At 38.4% G+C, this 15,349-nt stretch overlaps 1 protein-coding gene across 1 annotated transcript in view; it reads right to left on the bottom strand.

The window, feature by feature from the left end:
- Positions 1-398: 398 nt before the first annotated feature.
- The window catches only part of LOC113510191 (unextended protein-like), a 53,099-nt gene continuing 38,148 nt past the window's right edge, over positions 399-15,349 (bottom strand). The window contains exons 7-15 of the mRNA XM_026893640.3: positions 14,486-14,677; positions 13,615-13,758; positions 12,266-12,406; positions 10,951-11,093; positions 9,123-9,249; positions 7,647-7,776; positions 6,833-6,929; positions 6,180-6,239; positions 399-3,507 (exon numbers count right to left, since the gene is read on the bottom strand). Of these exons, the coding sequence (XP_026749441.2) occupies positions 3,412-3,507; positions 6,180-6,239; positions 6,833-6,929; positions 7,647-7,776; positions 9,123-9,249; positions 10,951-11,093; positions 12,266-12,406; positions 13,615-13,758; positions 14,486-14,677 (1,130 nt within the window). The 3' untranslated portion in view covers positions 399-3,411. The remainder of the gene's footprint in view (positions 3,508-6,179; positions 6,240-6,832; positions 6,930-7,646; positions 7,777-9,122; positions 9,250-10,950; positions 11,094-12,265; positions 12,407-13,614; positions 13,759-14,485; positions 14,678-15,349) is intronic.

Raw genomic sequence — 15,349 nt, 5'->3', positions numbered from 1 at the left:
ATATGAACGTATGTATTTAATAATGCAATATACCTTTATTAATCAATTTATAAATTTTCCGGGTTTGAATACCGGTCGGGCCAATTTAGAAAAAGATTTTTCCTGATTAGTTTTTTTTTGATGGGTGAAAATGGTATGGTAACTCCGCCTGCGCTAACGTGATACGCTGGCGAAGCACCAGTGATGGGTGATAGATGAGAATGGGAACAGGCCAGTTAGCCCATCATGATGAATTCATCAGGAATTAACCATGATAGTTTCCAGGGAGAACCGCGAGGAGGGCGACCTGGTTGGGTATATTGCTAGCAATGGGATTCTCAGTTTCCATTACTAACAATCCCTTTCCCCCCTTCCTGATCGGTTCAAGTCTGGGTGTTAAATAATTAAAAAGTACACAGTTTTGATATTTCATATATAATTATATTTGATCTTGTATATTTATTCAAATTTCAGATTGTCACACCCTGAATTACAAGCACCTATTGCGTAAATATGATTTTCCGACATATCAGCACCACATTAAGTTTGTATAAGGCACATTTATTGTTTCTGAACATTCTGAGGATTAATAAACAAAAAAACAATTAAATTTTTTTTTTTATACCACTGATGTGGAAAAGGTATCAATACAAAAATATCATTCGATTCATTTGGTCAATAAATTGATATTGAAAATTGATAATTAATAATACACAAGTAAATGAGAAATAATTTCGCGCCATTTAAACACAGAGCAAGCAATCTCAGTATGTATATATCATCTATGCAAGCAATTATGTTATATAAGAGACGGCACTGTACTTATATTCAAGAAACTGGAAAAGAAATCTGCAACCACGTAAAGGTATTAACACAATAAATTTATAAAGTATTTATATTATGTATCTGTCAAAAATATCTATATCACGTAGGCATCACAAAATACCTAGCCACATTATAATATACTATACAATTTTCAAATTTATTGAACTGGTTGCATAGATTTTATGTAAACATATTTTCATTCAAAGTGGTGCGTGCCTGACAGCGTATGCATTTTTATTTTATTTATCACGAAAAGGAAAGGCAAAGGGAGTGTGCCCAAACAGCTCGTGAATTACTCGTGAACTTACGCGACGTGAATTTTTTTATCATGTCTGATTAAATTTTTTTTTCATTGATTTTTTTAAATTATCGTCACTTGCTCCGTGCTTTAGAGGTCGCGTAAAGCTATCGTGTGATAAGCCCCATCAGAGACTTTCGCGCGCAACGAAAGCGGCTTAAATCCTTGACATCAACCAAAGGGCGCCACCCTCACTGTAGCACTTTGACATTTTCGAAATTCCTTTTACGAAATCATCTTAAACGTATGCGGAAGACTATGATGAAACCATAAACAATTCAAACTTAACATATCTAAACTTGGATGTGTAAAATTACACAAAAAATGCGTTCAATAGAAACAAAAAGAAAAAAAAAATCATTCGATCGCAACCCTGAAATGTCAATTTGTAATACAATTGTTACAATTACAATAATAAATAAGTATTCATGCCTTTAAATTTATTATAAAGGTTATTTCAAATTAATAGCAAGCTAGCCTAAGGGGCCCGTTCACATAGACCGGGTCTGAGCAAATTTTTACTGCATTGAAAACAGTGTCAGTCGTTTTCAAGTTTAAAAAATAATAATTAAAAAGGTATAGAGAGAGAACACCTTCAGTGGTGTTACTGGGAATACACTCGACATGGACGACAGACAGATGTGGGTTCGAATCTCAACAAATTGAATTATATATTTGTTTATAGAATTTCCAAATGCCGGAGATACGAATTTAAAATATTTACAAGCTACAGTTTTCTCATATTAAACACTTTAATATTAAAATAGATTTTCACTAAAATACTATCATCATAAAAGAAAGAAAAAGATAGAATTTCTCTCTCTCTGCGCTCAGACCCGCTCTGTGTGAATGGGCACTAAAATAATTACAATAAAAAAAAATATTTTTGTGTTCTTGCATTTTACATAAACGTTTTTGGTTCCGTGTGTACATTTTATTTTTATTAAAAATTTAAGGCACGCTCAGTAAACTTCATCTAGTTTGGACAGTTCCAACTAAACTGTTGCATTGTTTTCGTAAGTTAATAGTTAATAATTTACATTTCCGTGGACGACACAGTATACACTGTGACGCCCGCGGCATTCGTCACGCCAAGTTACTCAAATACACAATACGAACTGATAATTGGCATGAAATAAACTATGAAACCGGATGGATGGAGAAGCAAGAGATTTATATTGGGATAGAGACCCGTATCTATCCAATTCTCCCTGTCCACCCCACAAGGAACTCGGCGTGATGATAGATACAACTTAAAAACAATATAACAGTGTAACAACTAGTTTTAAAACTCGCAACAAATGCATTAAATACTAAACAATTTAATAAAAAAATACTACATTTCAATAATTAAGCCATAACCACGATCATTTTGAGGTGTTTATTTCATGTAACATGGAAATAGTAAACAAGCTGACGGCCCGCCTGATGGAAAACGGTAATCGTCGCATGAACAGTACCATGGACACAACAGTATACTGTGTCACCACCCTTGGCACTCTTCATGCAATGCTATTCCTTAGGACTACGGTGTTACACCTCCGCACCCTGTAACATCACTGGTATATCCCATCGAAACGGCCATGCGAGCTCAGCTTATAATTCCTTATTTTTACCTAAAATAATCGCAATTAACAACTTTTAGAGATGGCAACACCAAATTTAAAAAATTTGATTACAACACTACGTTGCTAGAGATGGATTAATATGAATGATTCATTCGAATGAGATTCGAACAGCGTATTTGAATTTATCGATTTAAAGGATAGAATAACTATTCTAATAATTCGAATGAAAATATACATTCAAATTTACTTCGATATTCGAATGTTCTTTTTTAGATTCGATGCGCTATCTTTGTTATGTCTTTCAATTCGAACACCAAAAATAAATTCGAATAATAATTAATTAGGTAATTATTCGAATAATTCAATTATACATCCCCATCTCTAGTATATACCTATTTATGCTTCTATTTTTTAAATTGTTATTAAAATTTCTTATTTTTTTATATTTATATGTATATAGCAACACTATTATAATTAAAAAAAAAATGGAGCTAATAAAATCTTAGCACCTCTGCTCGCTTTTTTAAACAGCAATTAAAAATGTGGTGTTGCCATAAAAAATACATCTTTCTGTTCATGTTACGCACACTTAAGTAACTATGTTGTCATAATTCTATATAAAAAAAAACTGCTATTCTATAGAAACTACCGCATGCATAGATTTTTAACTGTCATCGTGGAAGAAATCTGGCAATACTGCGTCAGAATTCTACCATACTTTGTTACCATAGTAGAATGCTACTAGTTTAGTAGTTTCTCTTCTTCCGGGTTGGCGGGGCCCTTTTCTAATGTCTTGAATGTTGCATTCGTGTGCGGACTGGCCGAGGTAGGTACGAACTGAGAAGAAAAAAAAGTAAATTTAATTAATCCTTTTTAATCCTGCTGCTCCTGATTATCTAAAAGACCGATTCTTGTTTCTCAGTGAGGCTAATGATCATACTTTACGCAGTGTCAATAACCTCCGACTTAAATTTCCCACTCATTCTTCTTCCTTTTATTCTAGATCCTTTACTGTTCAGGCAGTTCGTCTATGGAACTCACTACCTACCTCTATTCGGTGCGCTCAAACTCTTACTAGCTTCAAAACCTCTGTTAAATCTTACTACCTCTCACTTTAGTACTATTTTCCTGTGTTCTCTCTTCGTTTTCCTTCATCATTTTTTTCTGTTGTATGTATGCTGTTAAGTATGTGTATGTTATGTATATATTTAATTGTGTATATATTATATATGTATGTGTATGTATGTATGTATGTTATGTATATATTTAATTGTGTATATATTATATATGTATGTGTATATATGTATGTATGTATTTATATATGTTTGTATATGATAATATTTATATAATAGTGCGCCACCTACTCTTTGTCTTTTTCTCAATGTCCTCTACCCAAAGGTTGTCTGGAAGAGATTGCTTAGCGATAAGGCCGCCTTTTGTATCACTTCTCATTAATATTTACTGTATTTGTTATTTCTCTTTTTACTTGGTGCAATAAAGTGTAAATAAATAAATAAATAAATAAATAAATTAAAAACTTAGTTATTAAAAAAAATAAATGTCATAGTGTAATGTAGAGACTTTGACGTAACTGACAGTTCTGAAGGCAACATAGACTATTTACGATAATATGGCACACCGTTTCAAATTCTAAAGGCTTAAAAATATTTACAAGGTTTCGTTTAGAATGGCAAACAAGCTGACGGCCCACCTGATGGAAAGTGGTAACCGTCGCCTATAGACATGAGCAGTACCATGGACATAACAGAGTATACTGTTTCGCCCATGATACCCCCCATGCGTTGCCATTCCTGAGGACTCAGGTGTTATTGCTCCGTACCCAGTAAATTCACGCCATATCCCACCCTTCAAACCGAAACACAGCCATGCAAATACAACTGCTTCACGGTAGAAACACGAATGGGACAGAGGTGGCCAAGCAAACGACTTGTACAAAGTCTCCCTCTGGTATAGGCTATGTTAATATAGAAATTGTAAAAAAATTATTAGAAAAAAAAAATATAATAATAAAATAATATAAAGTCACAGTGTAAGGAATGATCAGTGATCCAACGCGTTTGTAGTGTCCCGAACTACTACATGACAATTAGTTTTTTTTTTCTTTTCACACTATTTGTTGCCATCCTAAGAACAAGGAATTACATAGAAGGAATGATAAAATAAAAACTGTAAATCATATGGTTGCCTCCTTTCTTCTTATGCAAATGTAATTAGTAAAAAGAGGACGAAAGACACACCATCAGTTGCTATTTTTCTTAATTCATAGCAAGTTTTTTTTTATACTACTAAGATGGCAGACAAGCATACGGCCCACCTGACGGTAAGCGGTTACCGTAGCCTATGAACGCCTGCAATACCAGAGGTATTACGCGTGCGTTGCCGACACTGAAGAAACCTCTTTACCCCCTTTTTTTTTAATTTTATCTGTAATTTTTTTCAGTATCACGCAAAAATGACTGCACTAAATTGGATGCAGTATCATCTTGACACGCCATCTAGTGGTGGTGAACTACATTAGTTTTCCTACTTCTGTAATCCACGTGAACGAAGCAGCGGGCAAACAGCTATTTTAAAAAAATACAAACCTAATACTGAGTTTTAGTAACTTCCAAATTCTAGCGGCATGTAAAGAAAATTATGTACATATAAAAAATATTACCAATTTTGGAAGTAAGGGTTTTTTAGTGATAGGGTCCAACTGTTCCATTACTGAGGGGATAATGGGTTGTTAAAAATGGGGATAAGTAGGCCCATTGTTAGCAATGCACCCTGTCGGGTCGACCTCCTCGCGGTTACCCCTGGAAACTATCGTCTTCTTTTCCAAGTGAATCCATCACGATGTGCTAACTGACCTGCCTTTTCATTCTCACCTATCACCCTTCACTGGTGCCCCGCCGGTGTATACTAATAGCGCGGGTGGGGTTACCATTCCATTATCATCCATTAAAAAAAACTGTACCATTGCTAGCAATATACCCTGTCAAGTAGACCACGTCGTTAATTAATGTATCTGACACGATGGACCATAGTGATCAGCTTTCATTCTTAGATTACAACCTTTACTGGGGGGAGGGGATTCTTAGTAATGCGGACTACCCATTAGCCCCCATTGCTAGCAGCATACCCTGTCAGGTCGACCTCTACGTCGTCCCTCTTAGAAGCCATCATGCTAAATTCCAGGTGTATTCATCACGATGGGCTAACTGACCTGCCTTTTCATCCTCACCTATCATCCCTCACTGGTGCCCCACCAGTTTATACCGATAGCGCAGGCGGGGTTACCATTCCATTATTACCGATCAATAAAAAATAATTCCTTCCAGCATTTGAACGGCTTAACCAATCAATATGAAATTTGGTGAAATGTACAATTATAGGTTGGAGAAGGACATAAGTGTTTTAGCTCAGTCAGTAAACACTAAACATATACTGATGAAATCACGTGTTAAAGAAAGTACAGAAACAATGTGCTGTAGGGGCATGCGTACCTGTCTCGGCGGCTTCTCAGGTTCCCTGATCTCTTCTAAATTGTCTCCTTCGCTCAGCAGCTGGAATTAATACAAATAATACACTTATTCCGCTATTGTTTCCAGAAATATTTGGATTTTGAAAAATTCTTTGAAAAATTTCACCTGAGGCATTGATGGACGAACGTGCAAATGTGGGCCGAGGCATAGCCGAGGCATAACATACGTGAGTCCATCAATGCCTAGTTGTGGTCAAGGCTTGTATAGTACTTTTCTCAAACAGTGCACGGAAATCAAAAACACAATTTTACTTTTTAAGTTCAATGACGAACAACAAACAATAATTTTTCACGCGCCATAATGTTCCATTTTTTTTCAATAAACAACTTTCTATTTGCAAGCCAGTTCGCAATTTTAATAAAACCTTTTATTAGTTACCTCCTTGGCAGCCATGTTTCGAAGTAAAAGGTCATTCCATTTTTAAATTACAGGACAGATATGAGTTTACATAGTAATTTATCTGGCCGCAAAACACGACAGATATGGATTTTCATACAACTTTTGCCGGCCGCTGCCCGCATGTATCTGGCCAGTACGGCAATTTTGATTTATCTCGAAGAAGATTGTTCAAATAATGCTCACATTTCCAAGCATGTTTGAGAAAAAAGCAATACCTTGTCAACTTCTGGTTCAATTTGTTCATTGGTACCGCCTTTGTTAAGTGCGCCTTTCTCCATCAGTGTTGCCCGTTTGGCGGCCAAATACATGGATCTGAAACGATATGGGAATAAAATATTAAAATATTAAAAAAATAATAACATAATAATACTTTCTATTTATTTATTTATTTTACTGACCACATTATAAAAGTATGTTTGGTACAAAGATGGATTTAATAGTTAAGAAGTCGTCTGCTTGGGTACCACTGTCCCATTCGTGTTTCTACCGTGAAGCAGTTGTGTTTGCATGACCGTGTTTCGGTTTGAATGGAATTGGAATAACACCTGAGTCCTCAGGAATGGCAACGCATGGGGGTATCATGCACGAAACAGTATACTCTGTTATGTCCACGGTACTGCTCATGTCTATAGGCGACGGTTACCACTTTTCATCAGGTGGGCTGTCAGCTTGTTTGCTAAGTTGTATCAGGTTGACCCTCCATGCGGCGACACTATCCTGGAAACCATCGTGGTTAATTCTAGTGGAATTCATCACGATGGGTTAACTGACCTGCTTTCATCCTCTCCTATCATCCCTCACTGGTGTTCCACCAATGTATACAGATAGCGCAGACAGGGTTACCGTTCCATTATCACCCATTAAAAAAAAGTCCCTGAATGCTACAATTCTATGAGAATAAGCTGCCAGTAGCGTCCGCGTACATCGGAGCGTGCCTTCCCCATAATTCAATTTCCCCATAATTTTACGTAGAAATAATCTGGGCATTTAAATTTTAAAAGAATAAACATACAAGGCAGAAAGACATACCGTTTTATAGCCAAGTAATACAATTCCGCGATCGCTTTAACTGAATAATCGGGGACGAACGTGTGGCGTAACATCGAGTCCATGTTCAGGTTCTGCAACGAGCCAAGTGTAGAGGGCGCTGGGGCTTCCGCTGTAAACACAATATGCGGTGATATTAGATTAACACACGCACACACACACACACACACAGAGAGAGACATATGCATGCATGCATATGCATGCATGCATTTAGATATACTTATTACAAGATAATGTTTATGTCTTAATTTTATGGTACTATGATTTGTATTTGCATGGTTATGGAGGAGCGTGACCTTCTGGTACAGTTTTTTTTTCATACAACTTAGAATGGCAAACAAGCTGACGGCCCACCTGATGGAAAGTGGTAACCGTCGCCTATAGACATGAGCAGTACCATGCACATAAAAGAGTATACTGTTTTGCCCATGACACCCCCCATGCGTTGCCATTCCTGAGGACTTAGGTGTTATTCCTCTGTACCCTGTAAATTCACGCCATATCCCACCATATATTGTGTGTGTGTGTATACACATTTGTGTATATATATATATATATATATACATATACACACATACATACACATAAACATACACACGCATACATACACACTTCTATAATAATTAAAAAGTTATAAATTGTGATGAGACACCTTTTAGCTTAATATATAATAACAAAACAAAAGCAATATAAAGCAAAGCAACATTAATAAAATAGTCAATTAGGTGCAGCAGTTATTGGCACTGTAAGATCTATTGTTGTTAATATATATATTTTTTTTTGATGGGTGAAAATGGTATGGTAACCCCGCCTGCGCTAACGGGATACACTGGCGGAGCACCAGTGAAGGGTGATAGATGAGAATGAAAACAGGCCAGTTAACCCATCATGATGAATTCATCAGGAATTCACCATGATAGTTTCCAGGGAGAACCGCGAGGAGGGTGACCTGGTTGGGTATATTGCTAGCAATGGGATTCTCAGTCTCCATTACTAACAATCCCTTTCCCCCCTACGTAATGTATATTGTATTTTTTTTTTCATTTAAGAGTTTCCTCTTGTCGGTGCAACTAATTCATGCATCTCCCTCCAGCCAGCTCTATCCCAGGCCATATCCTTGATCTCCCTATACGACATGACACCTAGTGTTTCCTTTATCTGTCCCATGTAGTTATTCCTCGGTCTTCCTCTTCCTCTTTTGCCCTCTATCTTTCCTTCTACTATGCTCTTAAAAAAATCGTCATGTCGTATAAGGTGGCCCAGCATTTTTATATTGTATTAATATTTTGTAAACTGTTTTGTTGCCATAAATAAATAAAAAAATAAATAAAAATTTATTTCTTTACCATCACGGTTACTTCTTGTCTATATGACACCTCTTTTTTTTTAAGTCGGTTGAACAAAAAAAAAACTATTTAAAATATTAGCTTAGAGAGAATAAACTAACAATGTACTCACCAAGTCCTACATTCTGCGTGAGAGCCTGAACACCGAAGTACGTGAAGGGTCCCGCTTCGAACACGAGGTTCTCGAGGCCCACCGTCACCTCCACGCGGCCCTCCAGGATCAGCACGAAGTAGTCCACCTGCACGCAATATCACCATCGTAACTTCATCATCATCATCAATACAGCCGTAACTGATCATTGGTGAACACAGACATCTCCCATAAAGAAGATTTTTTTAAACAACTTAGAATGGCAAACAAGCTGACGGCCCACCTGATGGAAAGTGGTAACCGTCGCTTATAGACATGAGCAGTACCGTGGACATAACAGAGTATACTGTTTCGCCCATAATACCCCCCCATGCGTTGCCATTCCTGAGAACTCAGGTGTTATTCCTCTGTACCCAGTAAATTCACGCCATATCCCACCCTTCAAACCGAAACACAGCCATGCAAACACAACTGCTTCACGGTAGAAACACGAATGAGACAAAAGTGAATAAGCAAACGACTTTTGTACAAAGTCTCCCTCTGGTAACGTAGTTATACAGTGCGAGAAAATGAAGTAACAATTATAATGAATTAAATAACACTAGACTACAAATATTTTAAAAGTTGAATATATATGTATATTTTTTGGTCATGATTTGGAAGTCGGTTGAGAATAAATAAAAGATAGATATATGATTTATTAGTATCACTTACAGTACACAAATAACATTAAAAGAATACATATACAAAAAAAAAAAAAACAAAAGGAAAGTACATAAAAGAGGTAACATAAGTTTCTGCAAGGGTGCCACAGTAACACAAAATGGTCACAATTCAGTTTATTGCTTTGCCCTCAAAAGAGCAAAACACTGATATTCCATTGTGGCCGAGAGCCAAATATGAGTTTTAGAGATATGAGATAGCAAACATAAAGATAGCACCAAATTGAGAACAACCTTTACTTGAAGTTGGTTGAAAACCACCGGCCTTATTGCTAGCAATACTCCTAAATGGACAGATAGATAGATTGATAATTTATTTGTATTACTTACAGCACATAAATAACAATACAATAGTACATTACTGCAGCGGCCAGCAATTGAGGTATTGATGGACGAACGTGCAAATGTGGTCCGAAGCGTAGCCGAGGCACACATATGTGAGTCCATCAATGCCTAGTTGTGGCCAAGGCTTGTATAGTACTTTTCTCAAACAATGCGCGGAAATCAAAAACACAATTTTACTTTTTAAGTTCAATGACGAATAACGAACAATAATAATTTTTCACGCGCCATAATGTTCCTTTGTTTTTTTTTTTTTTCAATATCTAAACAGCTTTCTATTTGCAAGCCAGTTCAAATTTAAATAAAACCTTTTATTAGTTACCTCCTTGGTAGCCATGTTTCGAAGTAAAAGGTTATTCCATTTTTAAATTACAGGACTGATATGTGTTTACATAGTAATTTATCTGGCCGCAAAACACGACAGATATGGATTTTCATTCAACTTTTGCCGGCCGCTGCCCGCATGTATCTGGCCAGTACGGCAATTTTGATTTATCTCGAAGAAGATTGTCAAGATAATGCTCACATTTCCAAGCATGTTTGAGAAAATATACTTACACAACTAATTCAGACATAGAACAAAAACAAAAAAAAAAAAAACAAATAGCAAAATATATAAAAGAACAATTTCCTTCTTTCATGCGTGTGCCATAGTAACACAAAATGATCACAACTTAGCTTATTGCTTTGCCCTCAAAAGAGCAAAATACTGATATTCTGTTGTGGGCAAAAGCCAGTCGCGAAATGGACAGGAATAGAGAATTTCGCCTGACGCGGCAACTCACCGACTTGCCCTCCTGGAAGACGAAGCGTTTCGGGTCATTCTTGTCCTCGTCACCTCGCAGCTTGATGTGCTGGATCACGTCCTGCTTCAGCAGTCGCCGGAGCACCGTCTCCGAGATCAGCTCCGAACGGAACGGTTCGACGCCTGGCGGTGGAACGTTTTGTTATGCAACTTAGAATGGCAAACAAGCTGACGATCCACCTGATGGAAAATGGTAACCGTCGCCTACAGAGTTTAACAGTACCGTGGACATTACAGCATATGCTGTTATGTGTATAGTGCTTCTAAAGATTTTTTAATGGGTGATAATGTAATGGTAACCCCGCCTGCACTATCGGTATACGCTGGCGGAGCACCAGTGGAAAATAAAGGGGTGAGGATGGAAGCTCACCAGTTGGCCCATCATGAAAAACTTCAACAAGAATTAACCACGGTGGTCTCCAGGAGAATTGCGTGGACGTCGATCTGATAGGGTACATTGCTAGCAAGCGCCCCTTAAAGTTATGCAACACATGAGGGAAAGGAGGGGAAAATAAGTACTCGGAACATTTATCTCCATCTTTAGAAATATACTCCATTAGTTTAACATCCATGTGGTCCCCCTGGTAACCGTCGTGGGTTATTCTTGATGCATTCATCAAGATGGGCTAACTGACCTGACTTCATCTTCACCTACCACCTCTCACTCTCAGTTACCAGTTCAGTAGAAGAAACAAACAGATTGTACAGGGTCTGCTGTAGCAAGGAGATAGAGATGCTCTCTCTCTTTCGCTAACTCAGTATAAGAGTGAGACAGACTCATTTCAGCAGAAAAAAGGGACAGTCTCACAGTGAATCTAGAGTCTACAGTAGCAAGGGAATATGGTAATACTAAGAGAAGGCGACCTCTTTTCCCAATCCAGTAAAGGAAAGGGATAGAATCACAATGAGCCTAGAGTCTGCATTGAAAGGGAATATATGATCGTGCTCTCTTTCTCCATCACAGTAGAAGAAAGGGACAGACTTATAGTGAGCTTAGAGTATGCTACAGCAGGGGAATATTATCGCGCTCTCTTCATCCAGCTCAGTAGAGGAAAGAGATAGACTCACGGGGACCCTAGAGCCAGCAATAGCAGGGGAAAATGATCGCCCTCTCTCACTCCAGTTCAGTAGATGAAAGAGATAGACTCACTATGGGCCTAGAGTCTGTAATAGCAGGGGAATGTGATCGCCCTCTCTTTTCCCACTTAGTAGAACAAAGGGAGTTTAGAGACTGCAGTAGCAAGGAAATATGGTGACACTGTCAGCACCCTAATGTTTGAAAGACGCAGACTTACTGGTGTTGAGGAACTGGAAGGTGGCCAATATGAGCTGCGGCGAGACGTGCACGCGCTGGTGGTGCTGGTGGCCGGCGAACGCAGCCAGGTCCTGGAACTTGTTCAGCGGCCGCGCCAGCCGTTTCTTGGTGCGGTTGTCGCCTGAAATGGGAGGAAACATGATGTTTCGGGTCACTTATCTATCTCATACTTCTTAAAACCTAAAAAATGAACGAAAATGGTATGGTAACCCCGCCTGCGCTAACGGGATACGCTGGCAGAGCACCAGAGAAGGGTGATAGATGAGAATGAGAACAGGCCAGTTAGCCCATCATTATGAATTCATCAGAAATTAACCATGATAGTTTCCAGGGAGAACCGCGAGGAAGTCGACCTAGTTGGGTATATTGCTAGCAATGGGATTCTGTCTCCATTACTAACAATCCCTTTCCCCCTATTCCAGGTGTATTCATCACGATGGGCTGACTCGTCTTTCATCCTCATTAATCATCTCTGACTAGTACCTCACCAGTGTATACAGTTAGTTCAGGCGGGGTTGCCATTTCATGGTATATTGCCAGCAATGGGACTGGTAGTCTGCATTACTAACATAATCCCCCTCCCCGCCCTCCCCCTATTTTTATTTTTTATTTTATTTATTCATAAACAAAATAAATTCAGGTCTGAGTGTTCTATGCCCCCAGATGTCAATCGCTCTGTTCTCACAACACAGAGCTCATAAACTAGGTCCTAGCTTGAGGAGCAGGCTGAGGGATTAGTATGACGGGGGGGGAGGACATTTATTATTATTAATTACTAGAAAGATAAATTGTACAAAATAGTCTGCCACTTTGGAGGTCCACCATAAATTTAAATTTGGAATTTTCGAACTCAATTTCGTGTCTTTGCTTATACTGAAATCGGCCCAGTAAATGAAGCTTAACATTTGTTTTATTATAAATCTTACCATGAAAGTCCAAAGGATCGATATTTAAGATTTAAGACATTTTTAAACAGCATGCACCTTGTAATTTTAACATTAAATTTATGTTTCGTCCGGATCCGAAATTTCGATAAATATTTCGTTATAGGTTCTCTGCTCTCTGCCCTACTTGTGTGCCCTGCTGTGAAGCAGCTGCATGGCTCTGTTTCAGTTTGAAGGGTGGGATATGGCAGTGAAATTACAGGGTATTAGATGAAGAACACCTGAGTCCTCAGGAATGGCAACGCATGGGGGGTATCATGAGCAAAACAGTATACTCTGTTATGTCTATGGTACTGCTCATGTCTATAGGCGACGGTTACCACTTCCCATCAGGCGGGTTGTCAGTTTGTTTGCCATTATATGTTTTGAAAACAACGCAACTCACTGATGACGTCCGACTCGTCGACGATCTCCGCCTGTATCATCTCCTCAATAACGTCCTCGAGGGTGACCAGGCCGACGGTCTCGTATATTGGGTCGCCGTCGCCCTCTTCGATGCGCTGCACGAACGCCATGTGCCCTTTATGGCCTGCGGAAAATTTAATAAATCATTAAAACACTCAATTTTCTTCACACGAATATTGTAATACATGATTTTTATGAGTGTCATAAGTTATAGGCCCAGAAACAGTGCATCTCTGGGCCCATAACTTGATAATTAGTCGGTAATAAATTATAAGGTGTGATTTTCAAGTGCGACATCTTTTAAAAGTAGATGTTCTTGATATATAGAAGATATATTATTTTATAAAATACTTTTTGACTTTAAAAAGTTCACCGACATTGGACAAATTTACGTGTGTCATAGATGACTCAAATAATGTGCATTTACGTATTTAAGATTCTAGTCCAGGAAGGGTTTAAAAACAAAGGTGTACTTTCAGAAATGCTTCAAACATGTCATGTGAGGACTAGACATTTCTGGGATGGGATGGGCATGACCCATCCGGACTAGAGGGGAAAAGGGATTATTAGTGATGTGTCTGCAGTCCTGTTGCTAGCAATAAATCTTGTCAGGTCTACCTCCATGGTTTCTCCTAAAAACCATGGTACGGAATTCTAGATGTATTCATCACGATAACTGACCTGCTTTTTGATCCTCACCTATCATCTTTCATTGGTAACCCCCGCCAGTATATACTGATAGTGCAGGCGGGGTTACCATTCCATTAGCAGCCATTAAAAGAAAACTCTTCTCCGCTGCTTTTTAAGTACACCTTTGATTCTGCCTCCCTCTTAAACACAACAGCACCAACCTTCCTTGAACTGCTTCAGCATGACGTCCAGGGTGACGTCCTCGAAGACGAAGTTGCACGGGTTCTGGTAGTACTGGCACAGCGTGCGGAGGGGCGTGTTGTCGTCGGGGTCCACGAACGCCAGGTCCTTGATGAACAGCATGGTGACGATGTTCCCGCGCGTACCCTCGTATACCGGGATGCGGGAGTAGCCTATGGACAATGGTAAAATGGATGATGTTTTAGACAATGCATACGGAGATCAGGACTTAAATCTCTCGAAGATAATCTGGGATCGAAGGGTTTAACAAAATCTTGTACAGTAAGGATTGGATTTGCATGTTGTGTCGGTATATTTTTTGGGAGCCAGGTGAGCTAATTTTAAGTTCTATTTGACTTTATTAGAAAAAACATACTATTCCTAGAACATAGAAATAATTGAATTTATTACGCATGTGGGGTATCAAGGGCGAAACAGTATACTCTGTTACAGTACAGTAACAGATTATACTGTAATGTAACCATAGTACTGCTCATGTCTATAAGCAACGGTTACCACTTTTGATCAGGTGGGCCGTCAGCTTGTTTGCCATTCTAAATTGTATCAAAATATACTAATCCGATATCTACAGATACTGATTTTGCAGTATCTATATAGATACTGATCCGATACCTATATATTGGGTTCCTCTGGACATTGATGGCGGGAAAAAGCTCATCACCCATTACGATATCGCCCATATCGGTCGGATATCTATTTGCGAATATGTTAAAAGTCTGTTATCCAATATTATTTTTTGGATAATAGACTTTTAACATATTCGTTATTGGACCAATATATAGATATTGTAACTAAAATACCCGTTGCTATATATTATACCCAGA

This window comes from Galleria mellonella, unplaced genomic scaffold (assembly GCF_026898425.1).
Source record: "Galleria mellonella isolate WM207_F2 unplaced genomic scaffold, CSIRO_AGI_GalMel_v1 utg778, whole genome shotgun sequence".
In the NCBI taxonomy this organism is placed as follows: Eukaryota; Metazoa; Arthropoda; class Insecta; order Lepidoptera; family Pyralidae; genus Galleria; species Galleria mellonella.
The sequence above is the reverse complement of the archived record's forward strand: the minus strand, read 5'-3'. Positions and strand labels throughout refer to the sequence as shown.